This window comes from Lutra lutra, chromosome 1 (genome assembly GCF_902655055.1).
Source record: "Lutra lutra chromosome 1, mLutLut1.2, whole genome shotgun sequence".
Taxonomy (NCBI): domain Eukaryota; kingdom Metazoa; phylum Chordata; class Mammalia; order Carnivora; family Mustelidae; genus Lutra; species Lutra lutra.
In genome coordinates, this window is record NC_062278.1 from 218173408 (window position 1) to 218185220 (window position 11813).

Below are 11813 nucleotides of genomic sequence, written 5' to 3' on the forward strand. Positions count from 1 at the left end.
GTGAGTTGGGGGGAGGGGGAACAATGTGTATGTGCCCCCAAAACAAGACACAAGTTGAGTTAGTAATATTTTATTCTGCAAGTGGGTGGACTCAGGGGCTTGTCACTTTCCAGCCCCTTCCTCACCCCACTGGTCCAAAGTGAGCCCCTCCTGAGCACTGGGTCATCTGAGCCTTTCTCTTGGCCCACGGTAGCATGTGGATAGCAAACCCTGGTCCTTGCTGTGCCCCAGAGGCTGGGGTGGAGGAAGGAACGGACTCTCCCAATCCAGGTCCAGGGTGCCAGGCTGCTCACTGAGTCTGGGGGTCTTCTTTATGGTCACTGTGTTTTCCTTCACCAGGCGCAGCTGTGGGGGACTCAAGGGGTGACTGGGGAGAGGTGGGGGAAGGGTCCTGTCAGTTACCGGTGGGCAGGAGTCCCCTGTGGTGGAAGCCTCTTGGAGGCGATAGCAGGAGTCCCCTGACAGGGAAGGTGGGAGCTAGGTCTAACAGCTCCCACCTGATCTTAGATCACTTCCCCTCTGGAGACCTTGGGCTCGTGACCTGTGACGTGGAGGTGCGTCTCACGGGTATTTTGCTGGGGGAACCTCAGCCACATGCAAGGGGTCAAACCCAGGTTCCCCTGACCCTGGGTGCTTCCCCAGGAAAGCTGGAAAGGAGGCCTCCTTCCCAGGGCACACTTGGTATGCTCTGTGAAGCCAGCGTGTGGCAGGGGGGCCTGGTCCCTGCAGTCTAGGGGCTGCACTCACCGGGGACTGCGGCCGGCCCGAGCTCAGGTGCGCATGTAGCAGTGCAGCCACCTCATCCTGCTCGGCCTCCAAGGCAATGGCCAGGGCGCTAGTGCCCTCCTGAGGGACAGTGGGAACAGTCAGGTCCCTGAACCAAGGCATGGCTCCCCTGCCATCCCCACGTCAGCCCCGTGGTGGCTCACATTATCCAGGAGGGCCGGGTCACAGCCTGGTTGGGCCAGCAGCAGCCGGACAGTCTCCAGGCGCCCGTACTCGCTGGCACACATCAGTGCTGTGGCCCCATCCGCATCCTGGGCATTCACATCTGCCCCACATGCCAGCAGGGCTGCCACCATGTCCTGGCGGCCGTGGCTGATGGCCAGCATGAGGGCTGTCTGTCCTGTCTGGGGACAAAGAAGGGGAAAGGGTTGTGGGGGAGCGGCACTGGAGGAAGGGAGGTCAGAGACAAACCCAGAAGTGACTCCACTAGATAGGGAGCAAAGGAAGAAGTGTCCACGCACCTGGCTGGCCTTGGCATTAACGTTGCCCATGTGGAAGAGTCTCTGAACCACAACCATGTCTTCTTCTCGCCCCACAGAGGTGAGTGCAGCCAACATGAGGGCCGTGTAGCCAGCCCGATTCTGGCGGTCAACCTCGCAGACCCCTGGGAGAGTGGAGGGGGTCAGTGAGCCAAGATGCTGGCACCCTCAGCCCAACCTGGTTTACTCCCCTCCCCACACACACAGCAGGTTTGCCGCCAGTATAAGGGGGGGTGGTCACTGGTCATGAATTTACTATTTCCTCTGCCTCTTAGGCTCTCCCTGCCAAGAACCACATGGCTCCATGCCCTTCAGGGTCTGCTCAAATCTCTGTATTTCATGCTGGTTCAGACTTGGCTTTCTGCTGTATCTCCCAGACCTAACACCTGTCCCATAGTACATCCTCAAAAAACCAGTGTTCCTATTTTTGTGGCTATCATCCACCAAGCCGATAACATTGCCCACCCCACCCCAAGAACTATGTTAACTTGGGGCACCTGGGTGGCTCAGTCAGTTAAGTATCCAACTCATTTTTGACTCAGGTGGTGAGATCAAGCCTAGTGTTAGGCTCTGCATTGGGAGTGGAACTTGCTTAAGAGTTTGCCTCTGCCCCTGCTGCCCCCCGCTAAAAAACAAACTAAAAAAAGCTATGTCAGCTGGTTCCCCTTTATGTCCAAATCCACTCGTTCCCATGCAGATGAAGAGGAATTCGGCCGGGTCACCTATTTAAGGCACTCTCACATCTCCCCATTGCTCCTGGAATACAGGCCACTTGTCTACCGTGGCTTCTGCAGCTGTCCCCTAACTTCTGTCCCTTCCTCTGGAACCCCTTCTCCAAGACTGTGTTATATATTGAGTTATGTCCTACCCCCAGAGCTACAAAGTCCTACCCACCCCGTACCTGCAAATGTGACCTTAATTGGCAATGGGGTCTTGGCAAATGTAATCAAGTTAAGGTGAGGTCATGAGGGTAGGCCCTAATCCAGTGTGGCTGGTGTCCTTAGAAGAGACCCAGAGACATGCAAGAGACCACGTGAAGATAAAGGCAGAGAAGAGAAGCTGCCACTGGCCACGGGATGCCGAAGACGGCAGGCGGCAGCCAGGGGCTCGGAGAAAGGCCTGGAGCAGATTGCTCGGAGCTCCTCAGGAACCAGGCCTGCCAACCTGGATTTTGGACTTTGGGCCTCCTGAACTACAAGAAAATGAATTTGTTTTCTTAAGCCACCCATGTTGTGCTATTTTGTTAGAGCAGCTCAGGTAAGGAGCACTGAACATGAACACTGGCTCTGTTTCCTTTGGGATCATCCCCGAGGATGATCGTGACCAGCCATCACAGCATCACAGCATCTCCTTTGGGCACAGTTAGCAGAGTGACTTGCTATTGTCCCCCACTGTTTGGAAAGTTCCATGAGGCTACAAAAGCTTGGGGAGGTCTGAGGCTTGGATCAGGGTCATGGAGTGGATGCCCTGTAGAGAGGGACTCAAACAATGGTCTGGGAAGAAAAAGGGTTAAGTAGTATGGAAAGGAGGAGGGTGGGTTTCCTAGTCCTGCAGCATGCCCTGTAGGTGTTCACTGCCCCCACAAACTGCTGTGACACTGGTGGAGTGTGCTGGAGTGGGGAGGCACATAGAAACAACCAGAGTGGGGCCTCTGCTGGGTAGCAGGGGTACCCATCTTCCCTCTCCTCTTCCATCTTGCCCTCTCCTTTCCCCTCCTACCTGAGGCCTTCCTAAGCCAACGGATCACTCCATTTGATTTACTCTAGTTATGTTTTGTTGTGACCCTCCCTATTTGTAATTATTTCATGTTTCGACGTGATAATTGTCCATCTCCACTCCCTGTCTCGCCATAATGCACGTGCTCACAGCCATTCGTTCTCATACATTCATAAGCATTTGCTCATTCTTTGAACCAACACTTGAGGGTCTATGGGGCTCGGTGCTGGGGCCTGCCATGCAAGTAGAGTGAGGTGAAGGAGGGCCATGGGGTGGGGGGGGGGGTTGAAAAGGGACATGAGGGCGAACAAGGAAGCAAGGGATGTAGCCGGCATTGATGTGGAGGCAGGGGGAGAAACAGACAATTGTTCTGTGATGGCCAAGGGCTGTTAGGGCCGGGCAACTGGAGAGCTGAAATGATCGGAGGTGAGAGCTGACGAGAGACTGGAGGGGGCGTGGTTATCAGTGATATCAAGATCTTCCGGTGACCTTACAAGTGTAAGCTGATGTAGGGCGGAGGTCAAGGTGAAAAGAGGAGCAAGGGGGTCAAGGAACTGAGAAGCCTGGAGGTGGTGGGAGTGATGCTTCATGAGGATCCTGAAACTGGGGAGGATTCACCTGCAAAGAGGAGCTGCTGACCCACAGCTAGAACGCGAGAGGAAGGAAGAGTGGCCTGTTTGGAGGGAGATGCCAGAAGGGGTGGGGGGAATAGGGGTCTGATGGATTGGAGGCTCCAAGGTAGGGCTGAAGGGGGAATGGTCTGGAGGTGGAGATGAGGGGCAAGGATACACAGCCACGTCCAGCCCAGTGTGGAACAAACCCGACATGGGGAGTACTTTGAGGACTCAGGGTCCTGGGGCAGGGGAGGGACCTGACAGCAGGCAGAAGGGCAGAGGGAATGATCGATGTGAGAATTAGAAGGCCCAGAGCGAGGTCTGGGGAGTTGGAGCTTGGGGGACTGGCGTGAATGCAAGGAATAAAAGGGGTCTGTGAGATTTTGGGCTGCTTGTGACTGACAGCCAAGCCTGCCTTGGTGGTTGCTGAAGCCCCGCCTCAGCTCCCTTGAAGGGAGGAGATGCCTTGAATCATGTATTCTTCCCTCTCAAGCTCAAGCTCCCTCTCCAGCTCAGAGCAACTGTACCCTTCCCCAGGTCACCAAGATCTTCAGAGATGGGACAGACCTGTGTGTCTGGGGGCATTGGGGCCGGGGAGGAAACAGTGGGGCCTGCCTGGGCCTGCCGTGACAGTAAGACCCTCCAACGACAGGCCCCAGCAGATACTGGACCTGAAGGATGACATCCAGTCTGTCTACTGCCCTCTGTCCCCTCTGCTGTGAGTCCCCTGCGGAAAGTAGCTGTATGTGGGTGGCCCGCACCCACCCCAGCACGGTACTGGAACCTAGTAGGCTTTCAATATATGTCTGTGGGCTTGGGAACACCTGGGTGTGTGTATCTCAGCTCCAGAGGGGGAAAGCTGGGGAGAGAATGAGCAAGCAAGTGGCAGGAGATAGAAATGGGTAAAATGTGGAGTTGGATCCCCATTTCTCAGATGAGGAAGGTAAGGCTGGTGACACTAATTCCTCTAAATTTAGGTCAACCTAACTTTAAAGCCGGGTATTCGGCAAAGTGAGAGGCAGGGTCCGGGTGGAGAGCTCAGAGCAGAGAGGCCTAAAGGCCCTTGGCAATCTGCCCAGGACACACGGATCCTCTAACCCTGGGAGGAAGGTGCTGACCGGTATCCAGCAGCAAGCTCGAGATGGCCAGGTTCCCGTGGGACACGCTGTAGTGCAGGGCTGTGTTCCCGTTGCCATCAGCCAGGTTCACCACGTGCGCCAGGAGCTCAGGTCCCAGGCGCGCCACCGCGCCCAGGACCCCCGCCACGGGCTCTGCCTGAGAGCGCCGCTGGCTCGACACTCGAAACCACTCCTGGGCCACTAGGCGCGCCGCGCCCTGCCGGGACCGGAGGAAAGACGTCAGAGATGGTCCAGGCTGTGGTGGCGGGGAGGGCGTGGGGGCGGGGCTGGAAATCGAGGCCGGGGAGGATGGTCGCGGCTTGTCTGAGGGGGTGAGTGGGGCCGCACCCTTTTGGAGGAGGGAGTACAGCCAGTGCGGGTCCCAGGCTCAAGCCAGCAGGGGTCCTCCCCTCTGGGAAAGAGCCTGTGGGAGAACCTAGAGTGGAGGAAGGCGGTGAGAGCTTGCCTTTGGGGAGATGGGGGTGGCTTGGGGCGCACCCTTTGGGGGGAAACAAGGAATATCCCTGTGGGTGGAGATCCCTTTGAAAAGCCTGGGATCAGAAGTCTTGGCGCCAAGGGGTGGAACTTGGAACCGCCCCCCACCCCAACTCTAAGAAATCCGATGCACTTCCCCTCTTGGGGAGATACTCGATGGGGCCACGACTCCAGGTGTGAAGGGCTCTGGCTGGCACTCACGCCATCGCGGGTGATTCCGCGGGGCCGGCTCAGCTGTCGCTGCAGCGCTGCGCACGCCTCCCTCAAACGCGGGCTCAGCTCGCACCTATCAAGGTGGTAGGGAGACGCTCAGGAGGAGTCGGAGGTGGGGTGCGTGGCAGACAGGAAAGAAAGCAGCGGTCCCCACTGTGTCCCTAACGCCGCTCACCTTCCCTGCGCACCAGGCTGAGGTTCTGCCTCCAGCTCGGGCGTGGGCTCGGGCTCCAGCTCCGGGTCCAGGGCATCCCTGCCACTGTCGTCCCCAACATCCCTGCCGCTGTCCTCCCCGGAGGAGCTGCTCCTTGGAGGCTCGGCAGCACCGTCCTCGCTGTCGCTGTCACTGTCGCTGTCGTCCTCGCTGGATGAGCTCTCATACCTGGGGGCAGGGTGGGAGGCGGCCGCTGAGCCACCCCTGTGGGCTCATTCTTGTGTCCTGCGCGGTGGGAGTGGTTTCCCCACTTTACAGAAGAAGAAAACAGGCTTTCCAAGAGCACACTGCGAGTCAGGGTCAGAGCCGGGATTCAAACCCCAGACTATGTCCCTGCAGGTGCTGCCACGGGGAGGGGTGAAGTGCTCACTCTCCGTTGAGGACCCCAACAAACTGCAGGCTCTTGGGTCCAGGGCTGGGCTGGGCGCCAGGTGTACCATCCCTCCTCTTCATGATGGATTTGAGGATGCCTGGCGGGGGTCAGATGAGGGTACTGAGTTCGAGTCCAGCAGCCATCAAGCCGGGGCTTAGGCAGGGCTTGGGACTCACCCGCAGGGGCCATGGCTCTGTCTGCATCCATGGGTCCCGTCGGGTTCTCCTGGCTCAGGCCAGGGTCCTCGGCGGGGGTCTCGGTCTGTGTGGCCTTCGCGGCGCAAGCCCACGGGGTCTGGGTAGCAGCCTCGTGCAGCCGCTGAGCCGCCGCAGCTGCCGCTGCCTCCTCTTCGGCAGCCTCTCGGGCCTCCTCCAGCTCTCGCAGCCGGCAGCGCAGGAGCTCGCTCACCCCGCGCTGGTGCTCCAGGCTGGCGCGGAGCAGCTCCAGCTCGCGCTCGGCAGCCTCGGGCATCCCCAGCAGCGCCTCGGTCACCCACGCGTCCGACTCGAGGGTCTCGGGGGCCGCTTCCACGCCAGCCTCCCGGGTCTCCGGCACTGCCTGGGCCCTGGCGTCTTGGGTCTCCGGCACCGCCTGGACGCCAGCCTCCCGCGTCTGCAGCGCCCCGTCTGGGGTCCCGGCTGCGTCGGGGGCCTGGAGCGCGCCTTCACTGCCCCTAGAAGCCGGCCCGTCGGGGCCATCGGCCCAGGGACTGGCCCTGGAGCGAACGCCACGCTCGGAGGTGGCGAGGCGCTCGGTGAGCCGGCGAAGCTGAGCTAGCTTGTCCGGGCGCGCCTCGGCCTCCCCGTCGGGCTCCGGCTGCCAGCGCCCTGCCAGCAGCCGCGCCTTCTCCGCACGCAGCACGCGCACCTGTTCCTGCAGCCCGGGCAGCGCGCGCGCCTGTTCCTCGAGCTCGCGCAGGCGCCGCAGAGCCCCGGCCATCTGCTCGCGCACCAGCTGCAATTGCGCGGGACCGGGAGAGGCGGGGGCGGGGTTGGAGGCGGGGCTGGGGGCGGGGCTGCTGCGACCAGATCCTCGCGGACTGCGCGGGACGGCGCGGGCGGGGCTGGGCGCGCCCTCGTGCGCCTGCGCCAGCTCCAGCCGTCGGCTAGTTTCCAGGAGCGTGTGCTCGACCCGCGGATTACGCACGGGCACGCGCGGCGACAGCGGCGGCAGCAGGAGTCCCGAGGGCGCGCCGGGGGAGAGTGCGCCCGATGCTCCCCCATCGTCACTGGCCAGGGATTCGCTGGAGGTCCAGGCGCCTGGGCTACGCGCGCCTGCGAGGCCCGCCCGGGGTGCACGGGGGCGGCGCGCAGGCGGGGGGCCGGGGGCGCGGCGGGTGGTGGGGCCGCGCTCCAGCTCCTCCACGTACTTGAGGAAGTCCAGGTCCAGGTGGAAGCCATAGGGCGTCTCCACTGAGTAGGGCGAGCTCGGGCTGCGGGCGCCCTCGGTGGTGCTGGGGCACAGGCGAGGGCCACCCAGGTCTACAGGCATGACGGGGTTTGGGGGGCGTCAGGCTGGGGGAGGGGACGCCCCGGGGAAACTGGACAAATAGAGCGCTTCCCCCGCGGGCCCACGACAAGGAGTCCTGCAGTGCTCCACCTGCACCAAACCCTACACACCCGCCCTTGCGCGCATGCATACCCGAGGACCAAATGCCTATCTGCACCAGTCAAGCAATCCCACCCTTACTGAGCACCTACTATATACCAAGAACTTTTCTAGGCTGGGGACACATGAGTGAACAAGACAGACAAACCCCTGTCCTTTGATAGGAGATAAATAAACACGATTATTCTAAATGATGCTTAGGGCTCATAATAATAACAAGACGAAATACAAGTAACCGGAGGAGGTGCGTGACTTTGGCTCTAATTGTCAAGGGTGGTTTCCTGCGGAAGGGACTTAAAAGCTGAGCCCTGACCCGAGGAGGAGGAAGCAGTTGGGGACAGAAGGTTCCTGAAGGGAAACAGAGCAAAGGTCCCAGGATATAGTGAGCAGGGTGGGCTGGAGTTAACAGTGAGGTGGAAGGAGGTGAGGGTACCCGAAACAGTGAAAGAAGGGAGAGGGAGAAGAGTCCGAGAGGTGGTTTGGGGCCAGATCGTGGGGGGCCTCCCCGGCTGCAATGAGGAGTTGCGATTATATTACACATGTGATAGACCACCACAGGCAGGGTTGAAGCAGAGCATGACATTATCAATGGACCTTTAGAAAGGGCTCTCTGGCCACGTGCAATGGAGGGAACGACAGGGCTGTGTCCTTACATGGGCACCACGTATCAATCTGTGCACACACACATATCCCACTTTGCACACTCACCAGGCAGGTTCTGATTCAGGGCAAACTTGGCCATGTTTTCTGGAGTAGCTGCCAGACACACCCTGGAAAATGTCCCCAGAGGGGGTGAGGCTGGGGCTGGCCCCATCCCTCTGGAGTCAGCTGGAACTCTAAGTGAGTAAACAGACCCTCATCCACCCTCCCACACACATATGTCCTGTCCTCCCTGATCCTTCAAGAGGCCTTGGAACTTCAGAATGAATGAATGCGGGCGTCCCCAGGTCCAGGCCTCAGCGTGCTGGGGAGGAGGAGGCAGGAAGGGCACCAAGAAGAGAGGAGAGTCATCAGAGAGCATGAGTGACTAGGTGTGGGGGCTGGGAAGGGTCATTCCAGACCTGCCAAGCTGTGTCAGTCCCAGAGCAAAATTAGAAGCTGGTGCTCTAAGGGATGAGGTGTGAACCTTCAGAAGAAGAAGGTGAGAGCTGGAAGCCCTCCATGGGCTCCGTAGAAATTCATCTGGTCAGATTCTGCATATTAAAAAAGGGACAAATGCAGGATCACTTGAATCCTTTTTTCCTTAAAGAAATGCAGACAAGATATAATTGTGCCTCTGAGTTTTTACCAGGTCACTTGTGAGAGCCTTGTCGTCATGATGGAGAGTCGTGGGCCAGATGTACCAAGGATTCAAATCAGTGGAGACCTTTCTCCCTAGGATGTCTCTAGTGGAGTGCCACAGGGTTCTGTTCCTGGCTCGTAGGAGCTTGTAATGGAACTATAAGCACCCAGGTTGTCAGAACTGTGGCTATACCTGGGGCTGGGGGGACTCTTCGGGATACATGATGGAGGCTCTACGAAACCGAGGGACGGTGGGCCACATCTCATGTGGTAATTAACAGGGACAATCAGAAAGCACGGGGCAGGGAAAATGGGGCTTTGAAGAGCTCACACGAAAAACCTTTGAGGAAGGGAAAGCTTCAGTATCTACTGTATGCCCTGCCTGATTAAATGCAAGCCCCATACAATTGTGTAAGGTGGATATTATCATTCACATTTTCCAGATGGGGAAACTAAGGCACAGAGCAACCAGGTCAGCTCTCTGCAGGAAATGTCCTCAGACTGGGCTCTGCCCATCTTCCGGGGACCCTTTGCCCACCGAGCCTCCACCACCAGGGGCCTGCCGGACCCATCTGTCCTCTCCCTGACCCAGTGCTCTATGTGCCAACCACCTGGCAACCTTTGCCATCGCCCCTCCTAACCTCCCACACTTCTGATGACCACCTCTGTACCCCGACACCCACCAGCCATTGAATATCCCCTGCTCCACTGCTGGGGGGACCCTGCCACTCCGGACCTATGCCCAGTGTGTGTCCCTAAAACCTCCCTCACCCCACCCCCAGGCAGGCAGGGCCCCTTCCAGTCCTGAAGCAGCTGTTTCCTGTCCCCTTACACCGGCCGAGAGGGGCAGGCCAGCAGGGCAGCCGGTCATCAGGGAGGACGGCCTGTGCTCACACAACTTGTTTTCAGGAAACTGCCAGGGAAGAGTTGAGTCGTGGAAAAAAACCTGGACCGATTAGGGGTCTGGGCCCGCCTCCCACAGCTGGCAGTGTGACTCAATGGGCTCAGCCCCCTCCTCTGGTGACCTCGTCACACCCAAATTTGAGGTCCTGGGAACTTAAAAAAAATTCAAAACAAAAAAACAAACAAACAAAAAACAGCTGTGGGCCGTCCCTAAGACCCCAATCAGCTAGAGCAGCCGGACCCAGGCGCTAGGGTGAGAAATGATGCCTCAAGAATGATAAATAATAATAACAACAACAACAACAACAACACTTTTGCCATTTACTATGCGTCACTCTCTACTTAAGCGATTTGTGGGTATTAACTTAAAAAAAAAATCCTAGCTAAACACTCTGAGGGAGGTTTTCTTATCATTACCCTTTACCCTACTGCACAGATGGAGAAACCAAGACCCAGAGATATTAGGGGACCCGTCCCAGGTCACACATGGGCAGAGGCAGGATTTTAACGCAGGCGGTTTTGCTAGTGTTTCTGCATTGGCCACTCACTTGATGGCCTTCTAGAAGCAGCCCTCTTCTGCAGGGCAGTGGCAGAGAGCCCGATGGGGTTCATCCCTCCCAGGCTGCATCCCTGCCTATCCCTGCGTGCTTCCCTAAGGGGGGAAGAGGCAGGCCCACGCCGCGGCGGCTCCAGGGGCCGGCCGCAGCCCCACCAGAGTGGGGGCGCGGCTGCCCTCCCCTCTTCTCCGTTCCCTGCAGGAGATGTCAGCTAGATCGGATCCTCTGCCTAAGACCCCCTCATTAGGCCGTCAGAGCCGACGCCATACGCCCCCGCTCCCGCCCCAGGGACTATTTCGGGACTCGGAGTTGCGATCAGGAAACCTGCAGGGTGGGGGACTCGGCGGGTAGCGCGGATCCCGGTCCTGGGGATGGGGGGGGGTGTTTCTTCCAGGCTTGAGGCCCTGAATGGTAGCATCCCCTAAAGTTGGAGCTGGATTCTCAGACCCCCTGACGTGGGCGTGGAGGCTGATGATGGTGGGAGGGAGAGATACCTCTCCCTCCAGGTACCCCCCCACCCCCAACACACACACACACACACCCCACAAGACAGCCTCGTAGAGACAGAGCAGTTTCCTGCAGGAAACGCCGCCGGGCGGTTCCATCCGCTACCCATTGTCTGCCCGCCCGGGGGCCGTCCGTCCCTCCCCCCAACCCCGTTTCCGTATCACCCCCCACACCCAGGTCCAGAATGAGGGACTGGAACTAGGTCCCCAAGCTCTCCAGGAGCGACGCCGGGAAAGTCCCGGAGTCGTTTGGGGCGCTACAGGGTGAACAAGCCCCCCACTTGGCTCTTAAGGGCGGGAGGAGGGCCATCTCCCGAGTCCAGAGTCCCCAGCTCTGCTCGCTGCCCACCTGGGGCTCCCTGTGCGGGAGGGGTCCCAGCCAGAGGACATCAAGCCCGCCCCATCACAGGGCACTGAGCCCGCAGAAGGGCAGGAGGCGCAGTACCTCTTTCTGGTACGCCCACTAATTCCCCCCAAAACCCCCATCGATGGCCCCGAAAATTGGCGCTTTACCTGAAGCCGCAGCCCCCGCCGCGCCCGCACCCGAGCCCGCCCCCTCGAAGCTCGGGGACGGGTTATCAAGGCCTCGGTCCTAACTGATGGCGACACCAGCCAGTCAGCGCCCGATGTTCTCCGCGCTGTCCAATGGTGACGGGGGTAGGCGGTGCTGGTCTGGACTGAGTTTGGGGCGGGGCTGGGGGCGGGGCCTGAAGTGACTGTCCCCGTGCGCCTGCTGGCAAGGAGGAGAAGGTAGGGGGCGGGGGCGAGCGGTGGGGAACGGCCAAATTCCTCCCAGCGCAGGACTGAGGAGCTTGGATTTGATCCACTGGGAACTAGGGAGCCATGGGAAGACCGCAAGAGACTAACCCGATGGGATTTGTGTGTTTGGAAGAGCCTTTGGGTGGAAGCTAGAAAGACTGATGCTCATGTCCCAGTGTCTGGGTGAGGTA

General features: G+C 59.3%; 1 protein-coding gene across 4 annotated transcripts; it reads right to left on the minus strand.

The window, feature by feature from the left end:
- Positions 1-54: 54 nt before the first annotated feature.
- On the minus strand, positions 55-11453 carry KANK3 (KN motif and ankyrin repeat domains 3). Of its 4 annotated transcripts, none has more exons than XM_047704855.1 (11): positions 11377-11453; positions 8325-8386; positions 6185-7489; positions 6006-6105; positions 5597-5803; positions 5410-5494; positions 4714-4930; positions 1248-1390; positions 930-1130; positions 748-846; positions 55-367 (listed from the first exon to the last, which is right to left on the minus strand). In XM_047704855.1, the coding sequence occupies exons 2-11, from the start codon at positions 8356-8358 to the stop codon at positions 290-292; spliced, it is 2469 nt and encodes an 822-aa protein (XP_047560811.1). In that variant the 5' UTR covers positions 8359-8386; positions 11377-11453; the 3' UTR covers positions 55-289. The 4 variants fall into 4 exon arrangements, with proteins under 4 accessions (XP_047560811.1, XP_047560798.1, XP_047560805.1 ...); XM_047704842.1 differs by having other exon boundaries at positions 8325-8809; positions 11377-11446; XM_047704849.1 differs by lacking the exon at positions 11377-11453 and adding an exon at positions 8678-11349.
- Between the last annotated feature and the right edge of the window lie 360 nt (positions 11454-11813).

Bases quoted from the DNA above. Each gene is read 5' to 3' on its own strand.
- KANK3 (XM_047704842.1), bottom strand. From the start codon at position 8,430: ATGGGGCCAGCCCCAGCCTCACCCCCTCTGGGGACATTTTCCAGGGTG. The intron at 1,391-4,713 runs GTCAGCACCTTC...CCACTCTCCCAG, and splicing joins GAGCTTGCTGCTGGATACCG to GGGTCTGCGAGGTTGACCGC. The intron at 368-747 runs GTGAGTGCAGCC...ACCTCTCCCCAG, and splicing joins CGGGCCGGCCGCAGTCCCCG to TCACCCCTTGAGTCCCCCAC.